At 55.7% G+C, this 23,167-nt stretch overlaps 1 protein-coding gene across 3 annotated transcripts in view; it reads right to left on the bottom strand.

The window, feature by feature from the left end:
* Window positions 1-883: 883 nt before the first annotated feature.
* CREB3L1 (cAMP responsive element binding protein 3 like 1) overlaps window positions 884-23,167 on the bottom strand; it is a 37,850-nt gene continuing 15,566 nt past the window's right edge. Inside the window, exons 2-12 of one of the 3 annotated variants that reach the window (XM_068988410.1) lie at window positions 17,761-17,989; window positions 14,436-14,617; window positions 10,999-11,077; window positions 8,663-8,820; window positions 7,867-8,016; window positions 7,575-7,633; window positions 7,190-7,258; window positions 5,251-5,350; window positions 4,237-4,363; window positions 1,779-2,046; window positions 884-1,555 (exon numbers count right to left, since the gene is read on the bottom strand). In XM_068988410.1, coding sequence (XP_068844511.1) covers window positions 1,255-1,555; window positions 1,779-2,046; window positions 4,237-4,363; window positions 5,251-5,350; window positions 7,190-7,258; window positions 7,575-7,633; window positions 7,867-8,016; window positions 8,663-8,820; window positions 10,999-11,077; window positions 14,436-14,617; window positions 17,761-17,989 — 1,722 coding nt within the window. In that variant the 3' untranslated portion in view covers window positions 884-1,254. Of the gene's footprint in view, window positions 1,593-1,778; window positions 2,047-4,236; window positions 4,364-5,250; window positions 5,351-7,189; window positions 7,259-7,574; window positions 7,634-7,866; window positions 8,017-8,662; window positions 8,821-10,998; window positions 11,078-14,435; window positions 14,618-17,760; window positions 17,990-23,167 lie in introns of all 3 variants that reach the window. The other 2 variants (XM_068988411.1, XM_068988412.1) reach the window with 2 other exon arrangements.

The raw sequence follows: 23,167 nt of genomic DNA, 5'->3' as shown, positions 1-23,167 counted from the left end.
ACGCACAGGTTCCCCTCTGCCCCAGACCCTAGGGGAAGGGATGACCCTGGGTGTGCACCCCAGGAGGCAGGATCCCTGGAGCCCATGTTGGAATTCTGCCCACTGCACATGGCTAGCAAGTGACGGTTCCAGTAACCAAAGGCAGCTCTTTTTCCTCTGAAGTGTGCTCCTCTAATGCAGATGAGGCAAAGATAACAGAAAGTAAGAAATGGGCAGGAAAGAGGAGGAGCAACCTGGGTACTGTGTGTACAGTGCCGAGGACAGCGTCTGGCTACCCTGGACACTGAGTGCTCACCGTTCCCACCCTTAAAGGCCGACCCGGTGGCCTACATGCCTCTCTGCTTCCACACACAGTAGGGGTAGGAGCTGGGAGGAGCCTTGGGGTATGGGGATTGTAGCAGAATTCTTTCACTATCTGATTTGAATTCTGTGTCTGGCTGGAGGAGGGAACCCAGTACAAATGCCTTCTCAAACCCCTCACTCTCAATCACTACTGATCAGAATATAAAATAAACTTACGTGTGTGCTAAGTTCCTTCAGGCCCGTCTGACTCTTTGCAGCCCTATGGACCATAGCCCACCAGGCTCCTCTATCCATGGGATTCTCTAGGCAAGAACGCTGGAGTCAGTAGCCATCCATCCTCCAGGGAATCTTCCCGATCTAGGGGTCGAACCGGCACCTCTTATGTCTCCTGCGTTGGCAGGCGGGTTCTTTGCCACTAGTGCCACCTGGGAAGCCCCCAGATAAACTTACCCTTCTTATTCCTTCATCTTCAGTCCCACCCTCCCCCCACCCCCACGACCCCTACCATGAAGCAAGGCACAAAGTCAGGGGTTGATGCTGCATATTTTTTTTTTTTTTACTTTTGCCTTCTTAAAGCATGTGCTGAGCTGATGGGTGAAGCGGTTTGGCAATTAAAAAGGCCCAGCGGCTTGGGCAGCGGCAAGGGGGAGGCCAGGTGAGGGGTTCTGGGTGGGGGGACCCTCTCTCCTGGGCCAGGGAGCAGCGAAGCCCGCACTAACTTCATAAAATACAAAACAAGGGAGGGTTGAAGGTAGGAGGGAGACTTGTAAAATACAATATCTTAGGGACTGGCAATAATAAAAAATAAGGTTCATTATTTACAAACAATTTCTGTTCTTGGTCTCTGTACAGTGGGGGGGCGGGGAGGGGCTTAGTGAGTGGGTCTGTTGATGTGTCTGTGTGTGTGTATGTGGTCGCGGTGGGGCAGGGAGGCAGTGGTCCTCTTGGTCATTATAAGAAAGGAGGTGGGTAACCCAGTGAGTGGTTTATCTGAGAAGGACGGATGGTTGTGGGAGGGAAGGGGTGAGAACAGAGTGGTTGGCCCAAGGGAACAGTCCAAATATGGGGGGAAGGGGGGCCCCAGTCAAGATCTGGGGCAAAGAGGGGCTGGTAGGGGGTGGGGAGTGGAACCCTTTCTCCTGGGAGGGGACCCCAGGGGGCAGGGGTACGAGCCGGATCCGGGTTGGTGAGCAGGACGACCCCTCTTCTGAGTACCAGAGGGTACGCCCTGTGTCCTGGGTCTTGGCACGGCCTAGGAGAGCTTGACGGTGGTGTTGGGACCCAGATCCCTGGAGAGAGAAGAGAAGTCAGGGATGACTCTGTCTGGGGAGGACCCTCTGGCCCCTCTGCAAGCTGGGTTTGGACTTGGGAGGGATGGGGCTGCGGGAGGGTGTGGCTGACAATGCGGAGACCAGGGGTGAGCAGAGGCTGGGTGGAGCCTGGGAGCCCAGGAAGGGAAGGGGCCACCCACCCACCTCTCGTGGAACCACTCCTTAGGGTGGGAGAAGTCAGGGCCCGTGCTGTTCCCACCGACGTCCTTTGGCCAGGCCTCACTCAGGTACTTGCTAGTCTCGTGGGTGCTGTCCAGGTGGTCATGTTGCAGGTGGTCCTGGGGTCGCTGCTCCACCGGCCCCCCGGGCTTGATCTCCCAGCCATCCGGGGGCTCCACGGGCAGCAGGGCACTGCGGCCATCCTCCCATGAGCCCGCTCCCTCGTCGTAGAACAGGAGGCTCCGGGAGGGCACTGGAGAAGGAGCTCAGGGTGAGCCATGGTGCCAAGGCTCCCTCCCCGTCTAGGCCGCATTCAGCGCCCAGTGGTCGAGGACCTGGGCCCTGGACTCTTTCAGGCCTGGATCTGAATCCAGCTCAAATGATTCCCAGCTGTGTGACTGCAGGCAAGCCATGCCTTTGCTTTCACCTTTCTGAGCTTGCTCATCTGTAAAATAGGAATACTAGGGGCCAACCTCCTGTCGATGTGAGGTTTAAATGAGATAACAGAGTGACTGAAGCTGCACTCAGAGCAAGTTAGCGCTCCCTAAGCAGAGGGCACTGGGTTGGGGCATCTGAGAGCTGGGTTCTCATCCTCCTGAACCACTCCCTTCCTGTGAGACCTTGAATAAACCTTTTCCCCATTTGAGGCCCCAGTTTACCCCTCAGGGAGATGAGGAAAAGAGAAAACACATTTGTTGGATATCTACCAAGCATATCAGACATTGTCGGCATCCTTTAACCTATATCAAATCATTAACAGAAACTCTCAGAATGAGATATTTTTAGGTCCATTTCACAAAACAGGCCACTGAGGCTCCAGGTTGTCAGGGGCGCTGTCCCAGCCTAAGGACGATGCACTGCGGCTGAGCTGCAGACCCTGGCCCGCCTGGCTCCAGGAGCCACCAGCACCCTCCTCACTCTTGGGGCCCTGACCTCACGGTCTGCCTGAGCAGGGCCCCTGCATCTGTGCGCTGCCCCAGCTCCGTGGGCCAGCCTGCTCCAGGGCTCACTTCCTCCTCTTCGCCCTGCGGGGACCCTGAGCCTGAAACCCAATGAGCTCACTCTGAGGGGCTCATTCATTCCTGCGCTCCTCTGGCTCCTCTGACTCTGCTTTTGTCCATCAACACGCCTCCCCCGCCCCCTAACCCCACTCCCCCAGTTTCCATTCCTTCCTTTCCGGGTCCTCTGTGCCTCCCATCACACAGACCCCTCTGGCCTTAAGGAAACGGACATGTGCCTCTCAGGAACTTACATCCCTGCCACCCACCTCCCTTAGCAACTGCCTCTTCTCTGGCTGTTCTGGTCCAGGGAGGGGTTTTCACTCCTCGCTTCTGCTTCCTCTTCCCCTAACCCTCCCCACGGCCTCAAGGCCCGGCAGGCCCAACTCATTCTTCCTGCAGCATCCCTCCTTCTTGAAACTCACTCCCGCCAGCTCCTCGCTCCCTCCGACCTCCCATCTGTTTCCTTTTCCTCCCCCTGCCCTGCTGGATGGTGCGCTGCAGGAGGCCATGAGGGACTGTCTGGAAGTCCCTCTGAAGGTCTGTCTGGAGCATCCTCTGCCTCCGGAAATCCACACTATTCTTCGCTGCCCCCCGGGCCGGTTCTCCCCTTGCCACTGCGTGTTGTGTCTTTTCTCTCCTCTTGCGAGCGCATCAAAAAGGGAGCGACTGTTGTTCGTTTAGTAAGAGCCTGCTGGGTACCAGGAACTGTACCGAGAGCCTTCATGCACCATGTCATTTCGTCTTCACAGCAAACATGCTCAATAAGCATGGAACTGGTAACTCCCATTTTCGAGATAAGAGATTAAAATTTAGCATGCTTCAGACACATGCCTGAGGTCACGCACTTAGCGAGTGGCAGATATGACTGACTCGGAAACTCCATGTTCTTAACAGTCCTCACAAGCCCCTTGGGGTGGTAACTAGCTGAGTCCACACCACTCCCACGCTTCTGCCCATGACAGACGTTACCAGCGGATCTTGCCACTCCTGCCTGTTGATCCTGAACGGGGCCTCAGAGTCCTTCTTAACAGTGCTTCATGCAGCCACTAACATCTTATGGAAAATGGCCCTGGAGCTGAAACTCACTCGCTACCCCGGTTGTAAAATCTTGATGGTGGCTTAGCAGATGCCCCCTACCAACCGGCACCATAATACATGGGGGCTAGGGTGGGAACATTCCTATCATTCCCTAAACCTCCTCCCCTGGCCAAGCCACTCCTGGGTGGGTTGGGAATCAGGGGCTCTGCACTGTAGTTCTAATTCTATAACTAACATCAAACAAATCATAGACCCTTGGGAGAGGCCTCAGTTTTCCCATCTGCAAAATGGGAAGGTAGAATGAGACGGCGTCATCCCCAGACCTGGCTCCTCGCTTGCGTCTGTCTTCTGCCCAGAAGTTGGGGCTGGCGTGGGGGGAGGGCAGCCCTGCTTGGGGCACTTACTCTGACTGGCGGTGTAGATGCTGTCAGTGGCCATCGGGTCTTCCTTCACAGTCTGGGAGCCAGAGGAGAACTCAGGGAGGCAGGGCACGAGGGAGCCCAGCACCAGGACGAAGCACAGGGCTGCCACCTGGCAGTGGAGAGAGTGTGGTGGGCAGAGCCGGGCCAGGGGATGGCTGCAGCCCTGGCCACCCCCAAAACCCTCCCCCCTCCATGAGCCAGTGGGGGCCAAAGGCTCATCATTTTTTCAGGAAATCTACTCCCAGAGCCATGTGGTGGAGGAGAAGGTGGAGGCTGTCAGGCCATCTCAGCCCACTGGAGAGGGGCCACCCCAGGCAGCGCTAGAAAAGAGAGGGAGTTGGACAGTGTGGCTATCACCTCTGGGGTGGAAAGGAATCAGGAAAGGAAGGAAGGAGTAGGTGCTGGAGGAGATTGAGGCTGGGGCAAGGGACGGGGACATATCTTCACACCAGATTCCCAGCAGGGTTCCCAGGAAGACTGGCCAGCATGGGGAGCTAAGAGTCACAGAGCCCAAACTAACAGCTGCCTCTACTCCAGCTTTGCCACCTGACAGCTCCAGGATCTCAAGAGGGCCCGGGGGCAGTGATTAACCCGGAGGCAACAGGCTGTACAGCTACAGGGAACGTGGAAAGGAGCTAGCAGAGGCTCTGGCCACAGCCTGGACACCGCACCAGGCATGTAGAGAGACAGGCCCATATCTCCCCGCATCGCCCCAGGCCCATCCCCGCACTGGGTCCTCAGAGGCGCCGTCCTCACGGCGCTTGGCCTGTCATCCCCTAGCAGGGTTCGTGTGAGTCCCTATGCATCCAGACCGTGTCAGAACTGGTCAGGGAAGGTCATGTTCCGGAAGGTTCCACGGGCTTTGGTGAAAGAGGCGGGGGTCTGCTGGAGCCAGGGCACTGACCGCTCTGCACACCACCCCCCAGGCCCCCGGAAAGCCGGCCTTGGGGGAGACCGGGCCTCCTGCGGCTCTGTGGGGAGGGAACAGTAACCTACCATGAGGCAGGTCCCCGTCTGGGTGGCGGCCATCTTGTAAGGTCTGGAGATCTTGCTGGTGACCAGAGCCTGGAGTTTCTGCAGCTGCTGGAGCAGAGTCCTGAGGGGGGCACAGCGGTCACCCGCGGGCTCTGCCCCAGCAGGCTGGCATCGCTGCCTCCTGGAGCTCTCCCCCGTGCGGGCTGGGGGTGGGGCACCTGGGCTGGCTCTAGACTTGGCTTCCACACCAGGTGCCCGCTTCACTCAAGGCAGAAAAGGTCACTTCCCGCTTGGCTCCTCTGTGGCGTGCCCGGGGCACCTGGCGCCCGCTTCACGGTGCATAGCTGGGTCACCCTGTGGGAGGCTTCTTCTGGCCAAAGCGGAGGTTGGAGGCGGGTCTAGCCCACCTGGGCTGAGGTCACCTTCTTCTTCTTTAACCCCGCACCAGCCGCAGCTAAACTGACCTTCCCTCCTCCTACCCTGAGCTGATAAGAAGGGCATGTCTGGCAGCCGCCTGGTACCTGGTGAGGGGTGAGCGTGCGGGGAGTGGTAGCTACCATTTTTTTGGTTAATTTTGTCACAGTTTTTGCTTTTATCACAGCACCTGTAACACTTCGTTTATTTACAAATTTGTATGTCATTCCACGGGGTTGCAAAGAGTCGGACACGACTGAGCGACTGAACAACGACGTCAGTCTCTTTCGCTAACTGTGGGGGCTCCCTGAGGGCAGGGACTGGGTCCTCCCCAGCAAGGAATCAGCCCACGCTTGGTGAACAAATGTTGAATCATCTCTTCCCTCCCGCCCAGCTGGTCCATGGGGTTGCAGTTCCCAGAATGTACAGCAGGTGGCGAAATAGCTCCAAGGGCCTGGCCCTATTGGGGACCAGAGAGGAATCTGGGCCAGAGGAAGGGGGTGAGGGGCGAGGGCTCCCACCCCTCTTCCCTGAATCAGAGGGGCATTCTCCGGGTCAGTCAGGGGAGTGGCTGGATCCCACTGGAGAAGCTGGGGGAGAAGGAAGGAAAGAAGGAAAAAGCCTTCTGTTGAGTACCTGCTCCCTACCAGCTGTTGGCTGCTGCTTTAATTACTCCTGGTGAACAATTATTAAAGGCCTACTGTGGGCTCATGACTGGTCACTAACAAGAATTCAAAATAACAGCAGGAAAAAAGAAGAAGAAAAGTTAACATGAAGGGAGCATTCTCAAATGCCAAGGACAGTGCTGGCCCTTTACTTGCTAGGTCTCATCGCATCGTCACATGAATCTGGGGAGATTCACTTCCATCGTCTCCATGTAGACAGAGAAACTGGGGCCCAGAGATGCATGACAGTTTTCCTGGGATCACAAAAACAGCACCCAGAGTTGTGACTTTCTGTGGCCACTGCTTGCCAGGCCCTGTGTGGGCTCCAGACTGTTTCTCAAACTTAGTCGTGCACGTGAATCACTTAAGTGTGTTGCTGAAATGCAGATTCTGATTCAAGTTAAATGTGGGGAGAGGCCTGAGATTGTGCACTTCTGCAAGCCCCCAGCTGATGCTGACGTGCTGGTCTGAGAAACTCACTTTGAGTAGTAAACAGGTACATCGGTGCTCTAACTTCAGGGTGCCTCAGAATTACCTGGAGGGCTTGTTAACACATAGGTTGTGGAACCTTCCCTGGATTCAACAGGGCTGGCATAAGGCCCGGGCACAAAGCATTCCTAACAAGTGCCCAGGGGCTGCTGCTGGTCTGTATTATTACCTCATTTAAGCATCTCGACAGCCCTGTCTGGTACCTAGAGCTCTGAGTGGATAAAGGAGGATGGGAAACTGAGGGTCCCAGGCTGCAGTGCCCCTGCTTCTGGGATTCACATCTCCCTGAGCTCAGTGGCCTCTCCTCTCTCCTGCCTCCCAGAGCTATGCCAGAGCCAGCCACTGGCTGCAGAAGGGCAGGGGCCAGGGGGAACGCAGGCGGCACCACCCACCTGTTGGCATTCTCCAGGGTCTCCACCTTCTTCCACAGTTCATTGTTCTCAGATGTAAATGTCTCCACCCTGTGGGGGCCAAGCAGCCACAGGCTCAGTGACAAACCCCAGACTTGGCTTCCCCCCCACTTTGGGGTCACGTGGTGTGTGGCACGCAGAATCTTAGTCCCCGACCAGGATTTGAACCCGTGCCCCCTGCATTGAGAGCACAGAGTCGTAACCACTGGGCCACCGGGGAAGTCTCTCTGCTGCCCCCTTTGCCCTGCCCCCCAGCATCCTACTCCCCTGCCACCCCCGCACCGCCCCCAAGAGGGTGGGAGAGGAAGCCAGGTTGGGGAGCGGAGCCCAGGCCACCCGCGCTGGCCACCCGCCCCAGGCCCCTTACTTCTTTTCTAGGCACTCCACGTACTCCTTCTTCTTACGGCGGCTCTCCTGGGCCGAGATCTAGAGGGGGAAGCCCCCAAACAGGAGTTGTTACTGTTCAATCACCAAGCTGTGTCCGACTCTCCATGACCCCGTGGACCACAGTAGGCCAGGTTTCCCTGTCCCTCACGGAGTTACCATGCCACGTATCCACTTCCTGGGCTCCCCAGTTTCAGGTCTGGCACAGCCAGGGGAGCAGAGCCCCACCCCCAAGGAAGCCCCAGGGCAGGGCTAGGGTCTGCCTTGCGCTTTACCTTGTTCTTGATCTTCCTCCGGACTCTCTTCAAGGCCTTCTCCTCGGCTTTGGTGAGGGGGAGTTTGGTGGGGATGGGGTAGCCCTCAGCAACCAGGGTGCGCTTCTCCTCCTCCGTCAGGAGCAGCGGCCCCGACGTCCCCTGTAATTTCTATGGCAAGGGGGACATACTAGTTAGAAACCAGACAGCCCTGCATTCAAATCCGAGCTCAGCCATTTACCCTCGGCATGACCTTGGCAAGGCACCCAGCTCGCTGAACCTCAGTTTCCTCATATGCAAGAGGGGCGGATCTGAATTAAATCCAGTAACATGTCACAAGTGCTGAGGATGTTGCTGGCAGCCTGGCATGTTAGGCCCTCAATATACTGTTGGGAAGGGCTGGTCTCTAGATCCCATCGTGGAATCCACAGCCTCAGAGCTTACTTGTCCAGGGCCCCGTGAACAGCACCCACCTCGGACACCTAGCACCTCTAGACTGAGGGTTCCCCCACCCGTCCCAGGGCTTCTGGGCCTCCTGAACTTTGCGCTGCAGACAGTGCTCCTTGGAGGCAGCCTGGGCCGTCCCCCTGGAGGTCAGGAATGTCAAGTTGTAGACCTAGCTTGGCCACCACCGGCTTCAGCAGGCCTCTTGGACTCTTCCTGTTTCCTATTCATCCCCAAGCACAATCAAAAGATCTTCACTCCCATCCGCGGGGCAGGCGCCTCCTGTGTTCTGATGTGGGTGGGATCAGGCTTAGGGCTCCCCCCAGACACTGGATTCTTCGACTCTGGGGTCAGTCCGGCCCCAGCTGCTTACGTGAGGGGCGGTGAGGAGTGGAGAGGTGGAGATGGCCGTGGAGGAGCGGGCCATGGGCCGGATAGGGCTGGAGGGGGGCAGAGAGCGGGGACTCTGGGAGCCGTCGCTGTCGCTGCCGTGGCTGCTGGGGGGCGTCGGGGGCATCTGCAGCAGGTCCTCTGTGGGGAGTAGGAGAAGCCAGGTTAGCCGGGTGCCCTAGCTCCGGGCAGACAGAGTTCAGCACAGCGGGGGCCTAAGCAGGTCCCGAAGGCATGTGGGCAGACTGCTCGGGCCTTGACCCTAGCACGTCAGAAGACACCCCGCCCCCCGCCCCGGACCCTAGCGTGTCAGAAAGTAGAGTTGGCATCCCAGAAGACAATATCTGAGGGCCATGCCCTCTCTGACTCCACCAAGCCCAGCTCCTTTAAACCCGATTCTTGGTGGGAATTCCCTGCTGGCTCAGACGATAACGAATCCCCCTACATTGCAGGAAACCTGGGTTCCATCCTTGGGTTGGGAAGATCCCTTGGAGTAGGGAATGGCTACCCACTCCAGTGTTCTTTACTGGAGAATTCCATGGACAGAGGAGCCTGGCGTAGTCCGTGGATGGGCTCGCAGAGTTGGAAATGACTGAGCGGCTAACACTAATACTTGGCAGGGATAACACAGAGGCTAGATTCTCGGGGCTCCTTTCCCTGGTGGCTCAGTGGGTAAAGAATCCACCTGCAGTGCAGGAGACTGCCAGAGACGCAGCAGACCCAGGTTTGGTCCCTGGGTCGGGAAGATCCCCTGGAGAAGGAAATGGTGACCCACTCCACTATTCTTGCCTGGGAAATCCCATGGACAGAGGAGCCTAGCGGGCTACAGTCCCTGGGGTTGCAAGAGTCGGACATGGCTTAGTGACTAAACCCTGACTTCACAGGGCTCAGGGTCTGTGAGACTCCAACTTGGCAACCCCAGGAGATGACTACAGTCTGCCCACAGCGAGACCCACGGGGATCAGGCAGGGCAAGCGGCAGCCTCTTTCCCTTTTTTTCCATTTCAGAACACCAGGGTGTCTATTTCCCACCTCAGGGTAACAGGGCAGCAGGCGCTGAGCTTTCAGCAGACCCGCCAGGAGCACTGCTCTCCCCAGCACGCCTTCCCTGCTGCCTCTCTTGGCCGCAGCATTGGGAAGAGGCCTGGGCCAAGCCCAGAGGACCAAGAACCTGGAAGGCTGCAGTCCCTGGGATTGTACAGCGTCGGACACAGCTGAGCACGCGTGCACGCACACATGGGAATCTGGAGCCCACTGCACCGCAGAGCTGGGCTGAGACTGGGAGGAACCACTATGTCCTTCTGGGCTCTGCCCCCCACCGCCTCCTACAGGAGTCCCCTCTCTCTTCTTTGGTGTCATCTGCCTCTCGTAGATGCCGTACTGTAAAGAGCACTGAACTTGGAGTCAGACCTGAGTTCAAGTCCTGACTGTTGTACCCCACAACTATGTGACCTATATTCATGCTTACTTATCACCTCCCAGCCTCACTTCCCTGTTGAACTGGGGGTGGAATGACTCCCTGTATGGAGCTGGGAGGATGCAGTGGGCTGATGGACGCGACCATGCTTTATGACGTAAGGTGTTTTCACACTGGTCCCTTTCTACCTCCAGTTAATTCTGTCTTCTGTCAGAGGCTGTTGTGAGTAACTTGAGGATGAAACTTGGGCCTTATTCATCTTCCTGAACCTTGGGGTGGTTAGCCCAGGGCCTGATACACAGTTGATGCTTAATCAGTGTTGGATGAATGAATGAGGTGGGATTGGAGAGATTAAGTTAGTTCTCTCTCCTGCTCAATCTGAGAAGCTCCCTCTGTTCTCTCCTGTCAGGTCTGGGGAGGCGTTTCCTGGGATCTGTCATCTTTAACCCATAACACAACTGTATAATTAGTGGTTTGTCCGTGACCCTACTGTGTGAGCTCCTTGGGTACAACGACTGTTTTCTCTCTCTGTGTCCCCAGTTCCTGGAACTAGGAGAGGCCCAATGTACTCTCGTTGGATGGGTGGATGAATGGATAGATGGAAGAATGGACAGATGGACGGATAAATGAGTAAAAGGATGGGTTGATGGCTACGGAGAGGACCTCAGTTAGCGAATGATGGGAGGGGAAACTGGCAAACAGGGCGAGAAGGAGGCGATAACCGTGACGACAGCTGTAGAACGGGTAGGAAGGGGACTGGAGAGACGGAGAATGGACACAGAAGGGAGGAGAGACTCACGGGGAGAAAAGGGACGTTTTGAGGGAGACAGGGCTGAACCGAGGGGTAAGGAATGCGGTCTGTCCAAGACTGGAGACGAAGAGCCCCTCTCCAGACACACTCACCTGGTGTCACTTTGAGGAACTGGTTCACCTCCTGGGGCTCGGCTTTGATCACTGGCAGCTGAGTCATCTCTCCTGGGGCCTGCGGAAGAGGCAGGGCTCCAACAGCTGCTCCGGGGGCCTGTCCCCACCAGGCCCGCCAAATTCCCTCCCTCCCTGGGCCTTGAGGCGGGGGGTGTCTGCCCTACAGCATTAAGAAAGTAGCTGGGCTCAGGGTTCCAGGCATATCCCAGAGGGAGCAGAGGCACGTTCTTGTGTTTAGAGAAGGCAAGACAGGCCTCAAGGAAGAGAGTGGGGGCCCAGGAACATCCTCTAGCTCCCGAGTTCAGGGAAGAAGGGCTTCCTGTGGCCTCTGAGCCCAAGGCCGTCTTGTTTGGAGGAGAGTGACCCTACACCGACTGTGAATACCATGCAGGCCTGGGTGTGTGTGCTGCCATGAGACCTCCATAAAGCAATGTCTGGCAGATTACGCTGCCAGAGGCACTGCCAGGTTCCCTGAACGGTAACCACAGCACCGACGAAGGAGGCGTTAGAGAAAGGTCCCCGAGCGTCCCTGAGCAGCTGAAGTCTGAGACCTGAAGTAGAAACAGCAGTACTCCAGATACAGGGTGGGGCAGGACGTAGGCAAGGGGAAAGGCACCCCACGTCGAGGAAAAAGCATCTGTGAAAGCACAGCGCCCAGACAGAGCCTGGATAGATCCGGAAACGGCGCGCACGGAGGGCGTCCAGAGTGTAGGCAGTGTCAGAGGTGCAGTGGCAAGACACAAGGCCAGAAGACCTGGGGAGAGGACATGGCGGGAAGAGGAGAATCCAGAGAAAGAAGCCGGAAACAAGGAGGGCCCTGACGGGCTTCAGCGGCTCCCCAGGTATCGCTGCTGCTGCTGCTGTGAAGTCGCTTCAGTCGTGTCCGACTCTGCGACCCCATAGACGGCAGCCCACTAGGCTCCTCTGTCCCTGGGATTCTCCAGGCAGGAGTACTGGAGTGGGTTGCCATTTCCTTCTCCAATGCATGAAAGGGAAAAGTGAAAGTGAAGTCGCTCAGTCGTGCCCGACTCTTCGCGACCCCATGGACTGCAGCCCACCAGGCTCCTCCGTCCATGGGCTTTTCCAGGCAAGAGTGCTGGAGTGGGGCGATTGCCTTCTCCAATGCATGAAAGGGAAAAGTGAAAGTGAAGTCGCTCAGTCGTGCCCGACTCTTTGCGACCCCGTGGACTGCAGCCCACCAGGCTCCTCCGCCCATGGGCTTTTCCAGGCAGGAGTGCTGGAGTGGGGCCATCGGCTTCTCCGCCAGGTATTGCTAGTAATAAAGGAACCACTTGCCAGTGCAGGAGACATGAGAGACGTGGGTTTGAACCCTGGGTCGGGAAGATCCCCTGGAGGAGGGCATGGCAACCCACTCCAGTATTCCTGCCTGGAGAATCCCATGGACAGAGGAGCCTGGTGGGCTACAGCCCGTGGGGTTGCAACGAGTCGGACATGACTGAAGTGGCTTAGCACGCACACACAATGGGTTTTAAGCAAGGGACTGGTAGAATTAGATGAATGCTTTAGCTAAACACGCATTGCTATTTCTTTACACCATTCCAACATGGTTTCAGAAAGGACATCGCATGCGTGGCTTCCTATGCAGGAGTGTCAACACGCACATAAGGGGTGTTCTCTTTGAGAAGACACGGTGTTGGGTGCTGGATTTCAGGCCCATCATTCCCCTCCAGGTCCAGAAGCCAGCAGAGAGAGGTCATGATATCGTGGGTGGGACCCAGAATCCTGAATTTCAGCAGATGAGCCGGAATCATAGGACGGTGAGGCTGGCTGGGACCTTGGAGATTTCCTTGTCTACATTCCAGCTGAGCCCTCAAGTGACAGATGAAAGGACCGAGACGCAGTAGGGGGGCTCCACTTCCATGGGTCATACGCTCATTCTCGCCACCCAACTCCTGGTTCCCTCACTTTCTGCTAGGGGGTCGAGACCTCATTAGAGGGGAAAAGGTGGGCTCTGGGGTCTGGTGGCTGAGTCTAGAATGCAGCTCCATTTCTTCCGACTGTGCAATGTGGGGCAAGTTGCCTAACCTCTCAGTTTGCTCCCCTGAGCCCAGCGCCTAACTTCCATGACCTTGACTCCACGGCCATCCTGTCTTCCCTTCCTGCTCTGGGGAGGCCTCAGAAGTTGCAGAGCCAGCCCTGGAGATGGTCCCCAAAGATACCCTCCGTCTGAAGCCAGCCCTGAACCCTCCAGTCCCCGGTGGAGGAAGAGGGAATGCCCTTTCTTGCCTCTGCATGTGGGCTAAGTTGCTTCAGTCACGTCTGACTCTTTGCGACCCCAGGCTCTCTCACGTCCATGGGATTCTCCAGGCAAGAATGCTGAAGTGGAGTGAGTTGCCACTTCCTTCTCCGGTGGATCTTCCCAACTCAGGGATCAAACCCATGTCTCTTCCATCTCTGGCACTGTCAGGCAGGTTCTTTACCGATGCTGCCACCTGGGAAGCCCTTGGGCCACGTGTGTTTTGAGCCGTGTGTCCAGCAGGGGGCAGTGCCAGCCAAACCCCAACTCAAGGGATTCCAAGGGCTTCCTGGTGACTCAGGGGTAAAGGATGTTCCTGCCAGTGCAGGAGATGCGGGTTCGCATCCCTGGGTCGGGAAGATCCCTTGGAGAAAGAAAAGACAACCCGCTCCAGTATTCTTGCCTGAGAAATCCCATGGACAGAGGAGCCTGGTGGGCTACTGCCCATGGGGCCGCAGAGTCAGACACAACGTAGCGACTAAACAACGGCAGAAACTCGTGTTTTAGAGGCTAGAGTAGGAGCCCCTTAGCTGTAGTTCGCGCTCCCGTTTTACAGAGAAGGAAGCTGAGGAATAAAGAAGGAAGGCACCGTGCCCACAGCACAAGTGGGAGCAGAGCCGGGACCAGGCGGGGCCTCTCCCAGGTGCCCAGAGTCTGGGCCTCACGGCCCCAGAAGGGTCTTCAGATGTCCGCTTTGGTGCTATAGCTGAGCGATGGTATCTAGATGTTCATGGGGGGAGGGCCGGCCTGCGAGTGTAGGTTAAACATATTCATCTCATGAATATAAGCAGTGGAAATAGGGTACAATTTTTAAATTTCCATTTAGGCGTTTCTTCATTTTTTAAAATCCAGACACTGAGAAAATTAAGTGTCCTGGGCTGTCTCCTTCCCTGAGACCCTGGACGGGGTCCCCGATGCCCAGCCCTGCCTGGGTCCCTTTGTCTTCTTCCCCACACAGTGAGGGCCCCTGTGGTCTGAGTCTGTTCTAGATTGGTGAAAGGGTGGCCCAAGGTGGGGGCAGAGACAGAGTCTGGAGACTCCCAAGGGCCACGCTGCTCCCTGCTCAGAGCCCCGGGGTGCCCAGGGTTTCGGATGGCCCTTCCTACAGAGATCCACAGCCCCCCCACCCTTGGCCCCTGTGAATAGGCCCCAGGCTCACCTGGTGGGGGACAGGCAGCCTGGTCAGGGGGCTGAGGCCCAGCAGCGGGGTGGTAGCCATGGCGGCGGCGGCCATAGCCGAGGAGGCGGCCAGAGGGTCCACGGGCAGCTCCGGGCTCTGCTCCTGCTTCACCATGACTGAGCACAGTTTGTGCCCCAGCACCCACGCTCCATGTTCCACATCTAGGGAAGGGGGCAGGGCCCAGGCTCAGGGGACTCCCAGAGCAGAGGGCTCGGCCCCCTCCTGGCCCCTTGCTGGACAGGGCCGTGGAGGGATGTTAGGGTACACCGGGAGGCAGGCAGGGAAGGGCATGGGGGGGACAGACTGGGCAGACTGGGCTGGGCCCAGAACAGATGGAGGCATCTTCTTCATTCAGCAGTTTAGAGTGGGCTTGGACAACAGACCCCTCCCACCTGGCTGTGTGACCTTAGGCAAGTTGCTTAACCTCTCTGAGCCTTAGCTTCCTCACCTGTAAAAGTACTGGTCACGAAGTAAATGTTCAACAAATGGCAGCTGTTGTGAATATGATTACATTTATTCAGCAAACATCTAATGAGTGCCATGCTAGGTGCTGGGGGTCTGGAGAGTCACGAGCAGTCTAGCGCAGTTATAACACAAAGGGAAGGGGGAAGATGGAGTCAGAGAGGCCAGCAGGGATGGGTCGGCCTTGGAGGCTGGACTCGGAGCTGTGACTTTGTCCTAAAGGTAACGAGGAGACGCGGAAGGGTTTTAAGCACACTCGGGTTTGTAAGGTTCAAAAAGATCACTCCGCCTCTGTGTGCAGACTGGACTGACTGCAGGCGAGATAGAGGTGGTGAGACCCTCAGGAGGCTGTTTCTGGAGAGAGGAAATGAGACCCGTGCTAAGCCAGTGGCAGCAGGGGTGGAGAAGAATATACTGGAGACAAGATAAGAAGGAAGACTCCACGGGGCCCTCTGGTGCCTGGATGGGAGGATGAGTGATGCCCAGGTTTCCCAGGGCAGCGTCCACCTCCTGCCCACCTCATGGGCCTCCTGGCCTCATCTGGGCCACAGGGCTGCCAGACATCACCCCCTTTCCTGACGGGTGCCTACAGTCCTCCTCTCCAAGTCAGCTCTGCTGCTAGTGGCCCCAGCACCTGGCTTGGGTGAGGCTGAGGTCTGAGGAGCCAGCACGGAGGGGCTAGAGGGACTGGAGACTCTGAGGCCCATTATGGGTGGGGAGAGGGGTCAGCAGCCACCTTATCCCACCTCTGAGGTCAGGCCCCACCCTGCAGGGAGCCTGAGGGCCCCCGCCCCTGGGCTCCAGGAACACCCACAATCTTCCCAAATTACAGAGTCAGCCTGCCGGACTCCGGGAAGCTGCCCCCTGCAAAGGACCCACAGACAAATTGCTCTAAAAATAGACTTGGGGTGGTGAGGAGTTGCCGGGATGGGAGGTGGTCCACCCCACGCTGCCCTTCCCGAGGCTGGGGTCCGCCACCCCATTGAGGTGACCTCCAGATGGCAGGGCGGAGGTCAGGGCATGTAGGGAAACTGCTGGGACCTCCACAGCCACAAGCCCTGGAGCCTCTTAAAGCCCCAGCAGGTATCCCTGCCCTCAAGCGGGGAGGTGGGGTGGGGAATGGGGCGGGGTATAAGAGCCTGTCTCTGCCCTTGGGGAATCTCAAAGACCCTCAGAAGCAGCTCACACATCATGCACTGGGACCAATTCCAAGCTCTTGAAATTTGTGTATTGCTACCATCAACTCTGGGGGCCAGCACTGCTATTCTGTCAACTTAATAGATGAGAAAACTTAAAAACTCCACTGAAGACCATTGTCCTCTGAAGGGAAGGGAACCCTGTTCATGGTTCTAGCCACAATCTTCTTAATAGGACTTTATATACACAATGAAATAGCCACAAATTATATATACGGAGATAGTGGAGGACAGGGAAGCCTGGTGTGCTGCAGTCTATGGGGTTGCAAAGAGTCAGATACACTTAGTAACTGAATGTCAACAAATATATATACAGATACACACACATAAATCTATTTATATAGGGATTTCCCTAGTGGCTCAGACAGTAAAGAATTCACCTGCAGCGCGGGAGACCTGGGTTCGATATCTGGGTCCAGAGGATCTCCAGGAGAAGGGAATGGCAACCCACTCCAGTATTCTTGCCTGGAGAATTCCATGACAGAGGAGCCTGGCAGGCTGTAGTCCACAAAGTCTGGAACATGGCTGAGTGACCATCACTTTCACTTTCATATATGTATATATATATGAGCCAGAATTCTCAAGCTATTTATGTCATTTGAAAATTGAGATTCAGAGAAGTTAAGCAACTTGTTCAAGGTCACACAGCAGCTGGTGGAGGCACCGGGATGCACACCAAAGCCAGTACCCCTTCCTGCCCCTTAAGGCTGGCAACTGTGGTGGTGGCAAGGGTATGAGGTTTAGAACCAGGGGGCCTGCTTGCTCCCAGGTCCCTGCTCTTCATTTTACTATGTGTGTGACCAAAACAACTCAGCTTTCCTGAAGTCTCATTTTCCTTACCAGACAAATGGGGAGTATGATTAAAGTGACTCTGACCTCACCTGTGAGTTGTGAGAAATAAATGAGATAATTAACAGGAAGGCACTTTGTAGACGGGACAGTGCCATCGAAACGTTTACTGTTATTCCCGTTTGAGATGAAGAAACTGAGGCTTAGAAAGGCTGAGTCCAGGATGACCCAGCCTAGCAGGACGGAGCCGGAACCACCCGTACCTGAGGGAACACCCAAACAGACCATTTCTAGGGAGGGCGCAGGCTGGCGTTCTTGAATGTAGATCGCCTGAGAGGAAAGACTCAAAGGGTCCTTTGCATAACAGGGGAAGAGGAGGGCAGAGGAGAGCTTTAGGGAACCCCGCCTTTGGGAGTAGAAGTAGGTAGGGTGTGGGCGGCTCTCTCAGAGGACCTCACAGTGGGAGGAGGTGGTAAAGTTCTAGAGTCTTGGTAACTTGTCCACACTTACTGTTTAATCCTCCTCACCCCAGCCCCTCAGTGGTTTCATCTAAGACTGGTTTTCGGACCTAAGCATCAGTCGGTGTCACCTGGAAGGCTGGATTCTCCCCACAGGGTTTCTGATCTGGCAGGTTTGGGTGGGACCTGAGAACCTGCCTTTCCAACGAGTTCCCAGGTGCTGCTGCTGGTCTGGGACCTGCCCCTTTGCACATCAAGTCAGTGGAAGAGCCTCTTGACAAGGGCCCTTCTGGGCTGGACTTGAGGAAGAGCTGAAGCACGGAGGATGGTCTCCCTTGAGAGGGGGCTGTGAGTGGCGTCTCTGGGTCTGGGGTCCTGGGCCCTGCCACCCCTTCTTACCTTGGGTGGTGTCTTCCATCTTGATGGGCACGACAGGGCTCTGAGGTGCCGAGTCACCGCTTAGGGAGTAGCTGTGCTCGGCCTGGATGCCTGGCGTGGGGGAGTCCAGTTCCATGTCCAGGAGAGGGCTCTTCTCGTCCAGCACAGGGTCATCAAAGAAACTGCTGAACAGGTCGTTGGAGAAGTCCTCCATGTTCTCTGCAAAGTGGTCCAGGTGCTCGGGGAAGTGCTAGGGGAGGAGGAGGGGGGAGGAGGGGGTTAGCTTATCCACCGTGGTCCCTGTGTCAACGACAAAAGGGCGCTTGCCAAGGCTATTTGGCATCTGTCCACCCACTCCAGGATTCTCGCTTGGAAAATCCCATGGGCAGAGGAGCCTGGCGGGCTGCAGTCCATAGGGTCGCCAGGAGTTGGACATGACTGAGCAACTAAACCGCCATCTGTGGAGACTGAACGCTGTGCTACTGCAGCTGTTGACCTTTGACACGCCCTGAGGGGAGTTCAAGGAGGAGAGTCAGGCACTCAATGCTCCAGAAAAATGAGTGACACAGATCTTTAGAGAGTTAGATATTTTCAGCAACTGATTTCATGATCCCAGTCCTTGCATCTCCTCCTATCTAGACAAGCACTAAATCTCTTCATTAGTGACATCAGCTCCTCGTGACTAGCAGAACACCTTTTGTAAGTTAAGTGCTGGATTGCATGGAATACCCCCTTCACCAGAATCATATGCATTGATCTTTCCCCACAACCTCTTTGGAGCAGTTTCTCAAAACTGTCTGAGGTGCTGTCTCCTGGGCTACAGTCCTCATTTTGCCCCCATATCAAACTTAACTCCCAACTCTCCTGTTGTGCATCTTTTTTAGTCGACACCTGCAACCTCCCCATCACTCTTCCCACTGAAAGCGTGTACCTCAGATTGGGACATGAACCCACGTGGCCAGGATCCCACAGTAGCAGCATGAGGGATCTAATTCCCTGACCAGGAATTGAACCCGGCCCCCTGCATCGGGAGCTCGGGGTAATCTTAGCCGCTGGACTACCAGGTAAGTCCCCCATCATCCTTTCTATCTCTATTGTCACCGCATCAGCACGTTACCGTCACCACCACCTCCACTGACATCCCCAACCTCTCCGGCGGTATCCTCAAGGCTGTGCCCTGGATGGTGTGAAAGAATCCAAGCGATAGGACACGCGGCTATAATTCTGGCTCTGTGACCTTGGTCAAATCGCTTAGATTGCCCAAGCCTGCTTCTCAGTCCACCCGACTTCCATCACAAGAGGACTGAGGAACTAAGTACTAAAGAATAACTCTACCTCCCCCAGCAAGTTTGCATTCCGAAGGCGATATCAGCGACTTTTGTATTCTATTCTCTTTTGCTGGAATGCAAAGTGAGGAGATTATCAAGGACTCTGCTCCCCTCAATGGATATGAGTTTGAGCAAACTCCGGGAGAGAATGAAGGACAGAGGAGCCTGGTGAGCTGCAGTCCTTGGGATCACAAAGAGTCGGACACGACTGAGTGACTGAACTGCTGCTCCCCTCATTGGCAGGGTCCTCACTTGTCCTCATGCCTCCAGTGTTTCCATTTTCCCAGACATTCTTTCTGCCAAGAGATCAGGCCCCAGGGCCGTATCACTTGGTTTGAATCCTGGCTCTGACGCTACTTGCTATGACTCAGTACTGTTCAGACTGCAGGGGGTGACTCAGTAGTGCGTTGTGAAGCAGGTCATGACCAGAATTTAAGGAAAAAGAAAACAGAACAAAATAGATTAGAAAAATATCAGGGCGTGCTGCGCATAGGGAAGTTAAATATGTGGTAAATTTTTATCTCAGTTATGGCTGTGTGTATGTTCACGCTGCTGCTGCTAAGTCACTTCAGTCGTGTACAACTCTGTATGACCCCATAGATGGCATCCCACCAGGCTCCCCCATCACTGGGATTCTCCTGGCAAGAACACTGGAGTGGGTTGCCATTTTCTTCTCCAATGCATGAAAGTGAAAAGTGAAAGGGAAGTCGCTCAATCGTGTCCGACTCCTAGCGACCCCATGGACTGCAGCCCACCAGGCTCCTCTGTCCATGGGACTCTCCAGGTAAGAGTACTGGAGTGGGGTGCCATCACCTTCTCGAAGAATGTAAAATATATTTCTCAGAAACAAAATAGTCTGAAAAATATTGGTCTCCATGATCCTAGGAAAGTTGATCAATGTTTCTATGCTTCATTTCCTCCTTTGTACAGTGGGGGTGACAATAGTTCTTATCTGCTAGGGTTACTGTGAGGATTAAACAAGTTAATATATGTAAAGCACTTAGAATAGTTCCTGGTACATAGTAATTACTCAACAAACCTCTTATTAATAAAGCATCCAGCAGCAGCTGGTACATAGGAGGTTCTTGTTTTTTCTCTCTAAAGAATTATTAATACGTAAGGACATGTTAGTGTTCTTTTTTTTTGGCTGCTCTGGGCTGCACGTGGGATCTTAGTTCCCCAGTCAGGGATCAAACCCACCCCCCTGCCCCCACCTGCAGTGGCAGCATAGAGTCTTAATTAACCACAGGGAAGCCTCCTGTTCATTTGTTTTTCACTGACTGAATGAATTTGCTGGGGTTTTGCTTCTTACTCTGGGGATCCCAGCTGGTGAATGGGTAAGAACTGACTTCTGGAGTCATTGGCTTTCTGGCCTGGAATAATTGGCGCTTGTCCTAGTCTGGAAGGGGTGAGCAGAAAAGCCCTTGGTATGAGAATAAGATTCAGGGGGTCAAGACTTTTGACTCTTACCTCACTCCCTGCTAAGTTAACTCACTTTTCTAGGCCTCAGTTTCCTCATCTGTAATGGGGAAAATAATGGTTCCAACCTCATAGTGTTGTTCTGAGGATCAAATATGCATTAGGTGCTTAATGCTGCCCTCATAGGATTATGAGGATAAAGTGAGGAAATATATGAAACACATGTATCCAAATAACATACAAATACATCTGTGCAGTAGACACCTATAACTCTGAGGACAGAGCCTAGTATGCAGTGGGTGCTCAATATCTGCTGTTTTATGAAAAGCCTAACCCTGGGCTTGAGGTGAACTGAGCCTGGAGCCAATGCAGGGAGGTGGTTTGGTCCTCCCACCACAAATCAGAGAATCCAGGATAAAATGAGTTCAGAAACCCATTGACTTAAGCCCTCTCACCTCTCCCCAGCTTATCAGAACTTATCATCACTAGCCTACATTTGTCTTGCGATGTTAACTTTCCAAAGTGCTTTCATAGGCACCGTCTTATTTAATCCTCACAACTACCCAAAGAGACAAGGAAGTTGGAACGCCCCCCCAACTAGGTAGTCAGTCACAGGCTGGACTGTGCTGGCCGCACCTCCGGCGGGGGTCTGGGCCAGCCCAGCAGGGGGCGCCCTCTCTTTTTTTCCTTCTCTCTCTCGGGGTCTCTCAAAGGCCTGGTGTGGGACCCAGTGGGAGAGGGCTGTGAGGAGCCCAGTGAGTCAGCTGCTAAGGTATTTCTTCAGCAGCTGCGTCTCAGGCGATAAGGGTTTGCCAAGCCCTTTTCCAGGGCCTGGGAGAGGAGAGAGGCTTCCTCCAGTCTGGGCCAGGGTCCCTCAAGGATTCAGCTCCATGCAGATAAGCCAGTCCTTCTCAGAGACCCCTTATGGGGTGCCCATAGGGAACCTGCTGAGGAAGCTCAGTTGGCCCCACTTTGTGAGTGGCCCCCACCCCACCTGCTGGAGACAGCAGCCGAGGCCCAGCCGGACAGAGCTTCCAGAGGGTGGGAGCCAAGTGGAAGGGGAGGGCGGCCAAGGGTCAGGCAGTGGAGGGGGCAGGGGACACTCAGAGAGCCAGGGCTTCCTTGCTGAGGACTTCCCTGTGTGCTGGGTGGACCTCCGGTGGCGACGGTGGGCATGTCCCATCACCCCCAGGCCCACCTTCTGCTCTCGGGAGGATGCCAGAATGACTCCCTTTAGAGAGATTTTTCCTAGTCCTGTTTCTATCTGATGGCTGGCCTCTCAGCCAGTTATGGTTTATACCATCAATTTAGAGGCAGAAGGGACCTGAGAAAACCCATGGTCCATGCCCCCTCTCCCACTTGCTAATGAGGAAGCTGAGGTCCAGAGAGGGACCTCACATAGTGAGGCGGTGATGTTGAGGGAGGGGTTCTCAACAGCTCTGGGGCTGCACAGGAATCGCGGAGCAACTTCTTCTTGACCTCTCCTCTGTAACTACTTTCCCAACCCCCACCCCTGGACGGCCCCCTCTGGAGATCTCAGGCCTCCTAAGCTCCAGCAAGACTCCTTGTCCCGCCTCCCTACCCCGCCAAAACTACAACCAGCTCGTCCTCCAGTCCACACACACAAAGCTCAGGTTTCAGGCTACCTGATGGACACGACAGGTGTGGGAGGCAGGATCCTACCTACTGCTCTGAGGGGTACCCGGTTCTACTGGGGTGAGCGTTCTTATGGGGGTGCCTTTCCAAGCAACCAGGGTGGGAAGCCAGAGAAGGAAATATTATGATTTGTTTCCCTCCTTGTTAAAAGACTTTTTCCAAGAGTCTTGCCAACATAAGCTCCCTCTCGGCGGCCACGCGCAGCAGGCGCAGGTTCCACTCTCCTGCAGGAGAGGTCCCGAGCTTTCGGGGCTCGAGGTCCCGCACACCCCTCCCCGTAGGCAGCATCTCCTCCGGAAACCGGGTCTCAGCACCCGGCCCTTTAGGATTAAAGAAGGACCGGGTCCTGCCTGCCCAGCGCTGGCCCAAGGGAAGTTAACGCCGGCGCGCGGGGGGCCGCCCTGTGCCGGGATCCAGCCTGCTCATTGGTCGGATCTGCGGGGGTCTGGGCCAATGGGAGGAGGCTGCGCGAGGCCTGCAGCAAGAGCGGCGGCGAGGAGGTGGGAGGAGGGCTTGGCCCTTGGCAGGGAGGTTCCTCGGCCTCCGCGGACCGCGCGGGGCTGATAAGGGCCGAGTGTACGGACGGGGTCTGGTCTTGCGTCCCTGCCTGCACCTGGGGCAGAGGCAGAGACGGCCCATCTGAGCTTGCCCATGGGCCTGGCAGTCCTACGGTGCCCCGAGTCCCTTATCAGTTGGCCTGGCCTCAGCTCCGCACGGGGAAGTGAAGACCGAGGGGGTCTCCTCGGACATCTCCAGCTCGAAAAAGGGAGGCTGGATCCCAACTCTTAACTTCCTTTGCGGGTCTTCCAGCTCCTTCTTTCTCTCCTGGAGTCATCCTAGACTTGGGGCTCACTGATGGGGAGCGGGGTCTCTTTCCCTGGGAGAGGTGGGAAGTGAGACATTCCTGGGGCGGTAATAGCTCCGTCTGAGGTTCCTCTCGGTTCCCCAGCTCGAATTCCTTCCAGAGAGTCGATGCAGAGCGAGGGGAAAGCTCTGGGGACACGACTGTCCGCTGAGGATGTGTA

Source organism: Capricornis sumatraensis, chromosome 16, assembly GCF_032405125.1.
Source record: "Capricornis sumatraensis isolate serow.1 chromosome 16, serow.2, whole genome shotgun sequence".
Classification (NCBI taxonomy): domain Eukaryota; kingdom Metazoa; phylum Chordata; class Mammalia; order Artiodactyla; family Bovidae; genus Capricornis; species Capricornis sumatraensis.
This window is presented reverse-complemented; position numbering and strand designations above follow the sequence as displayed.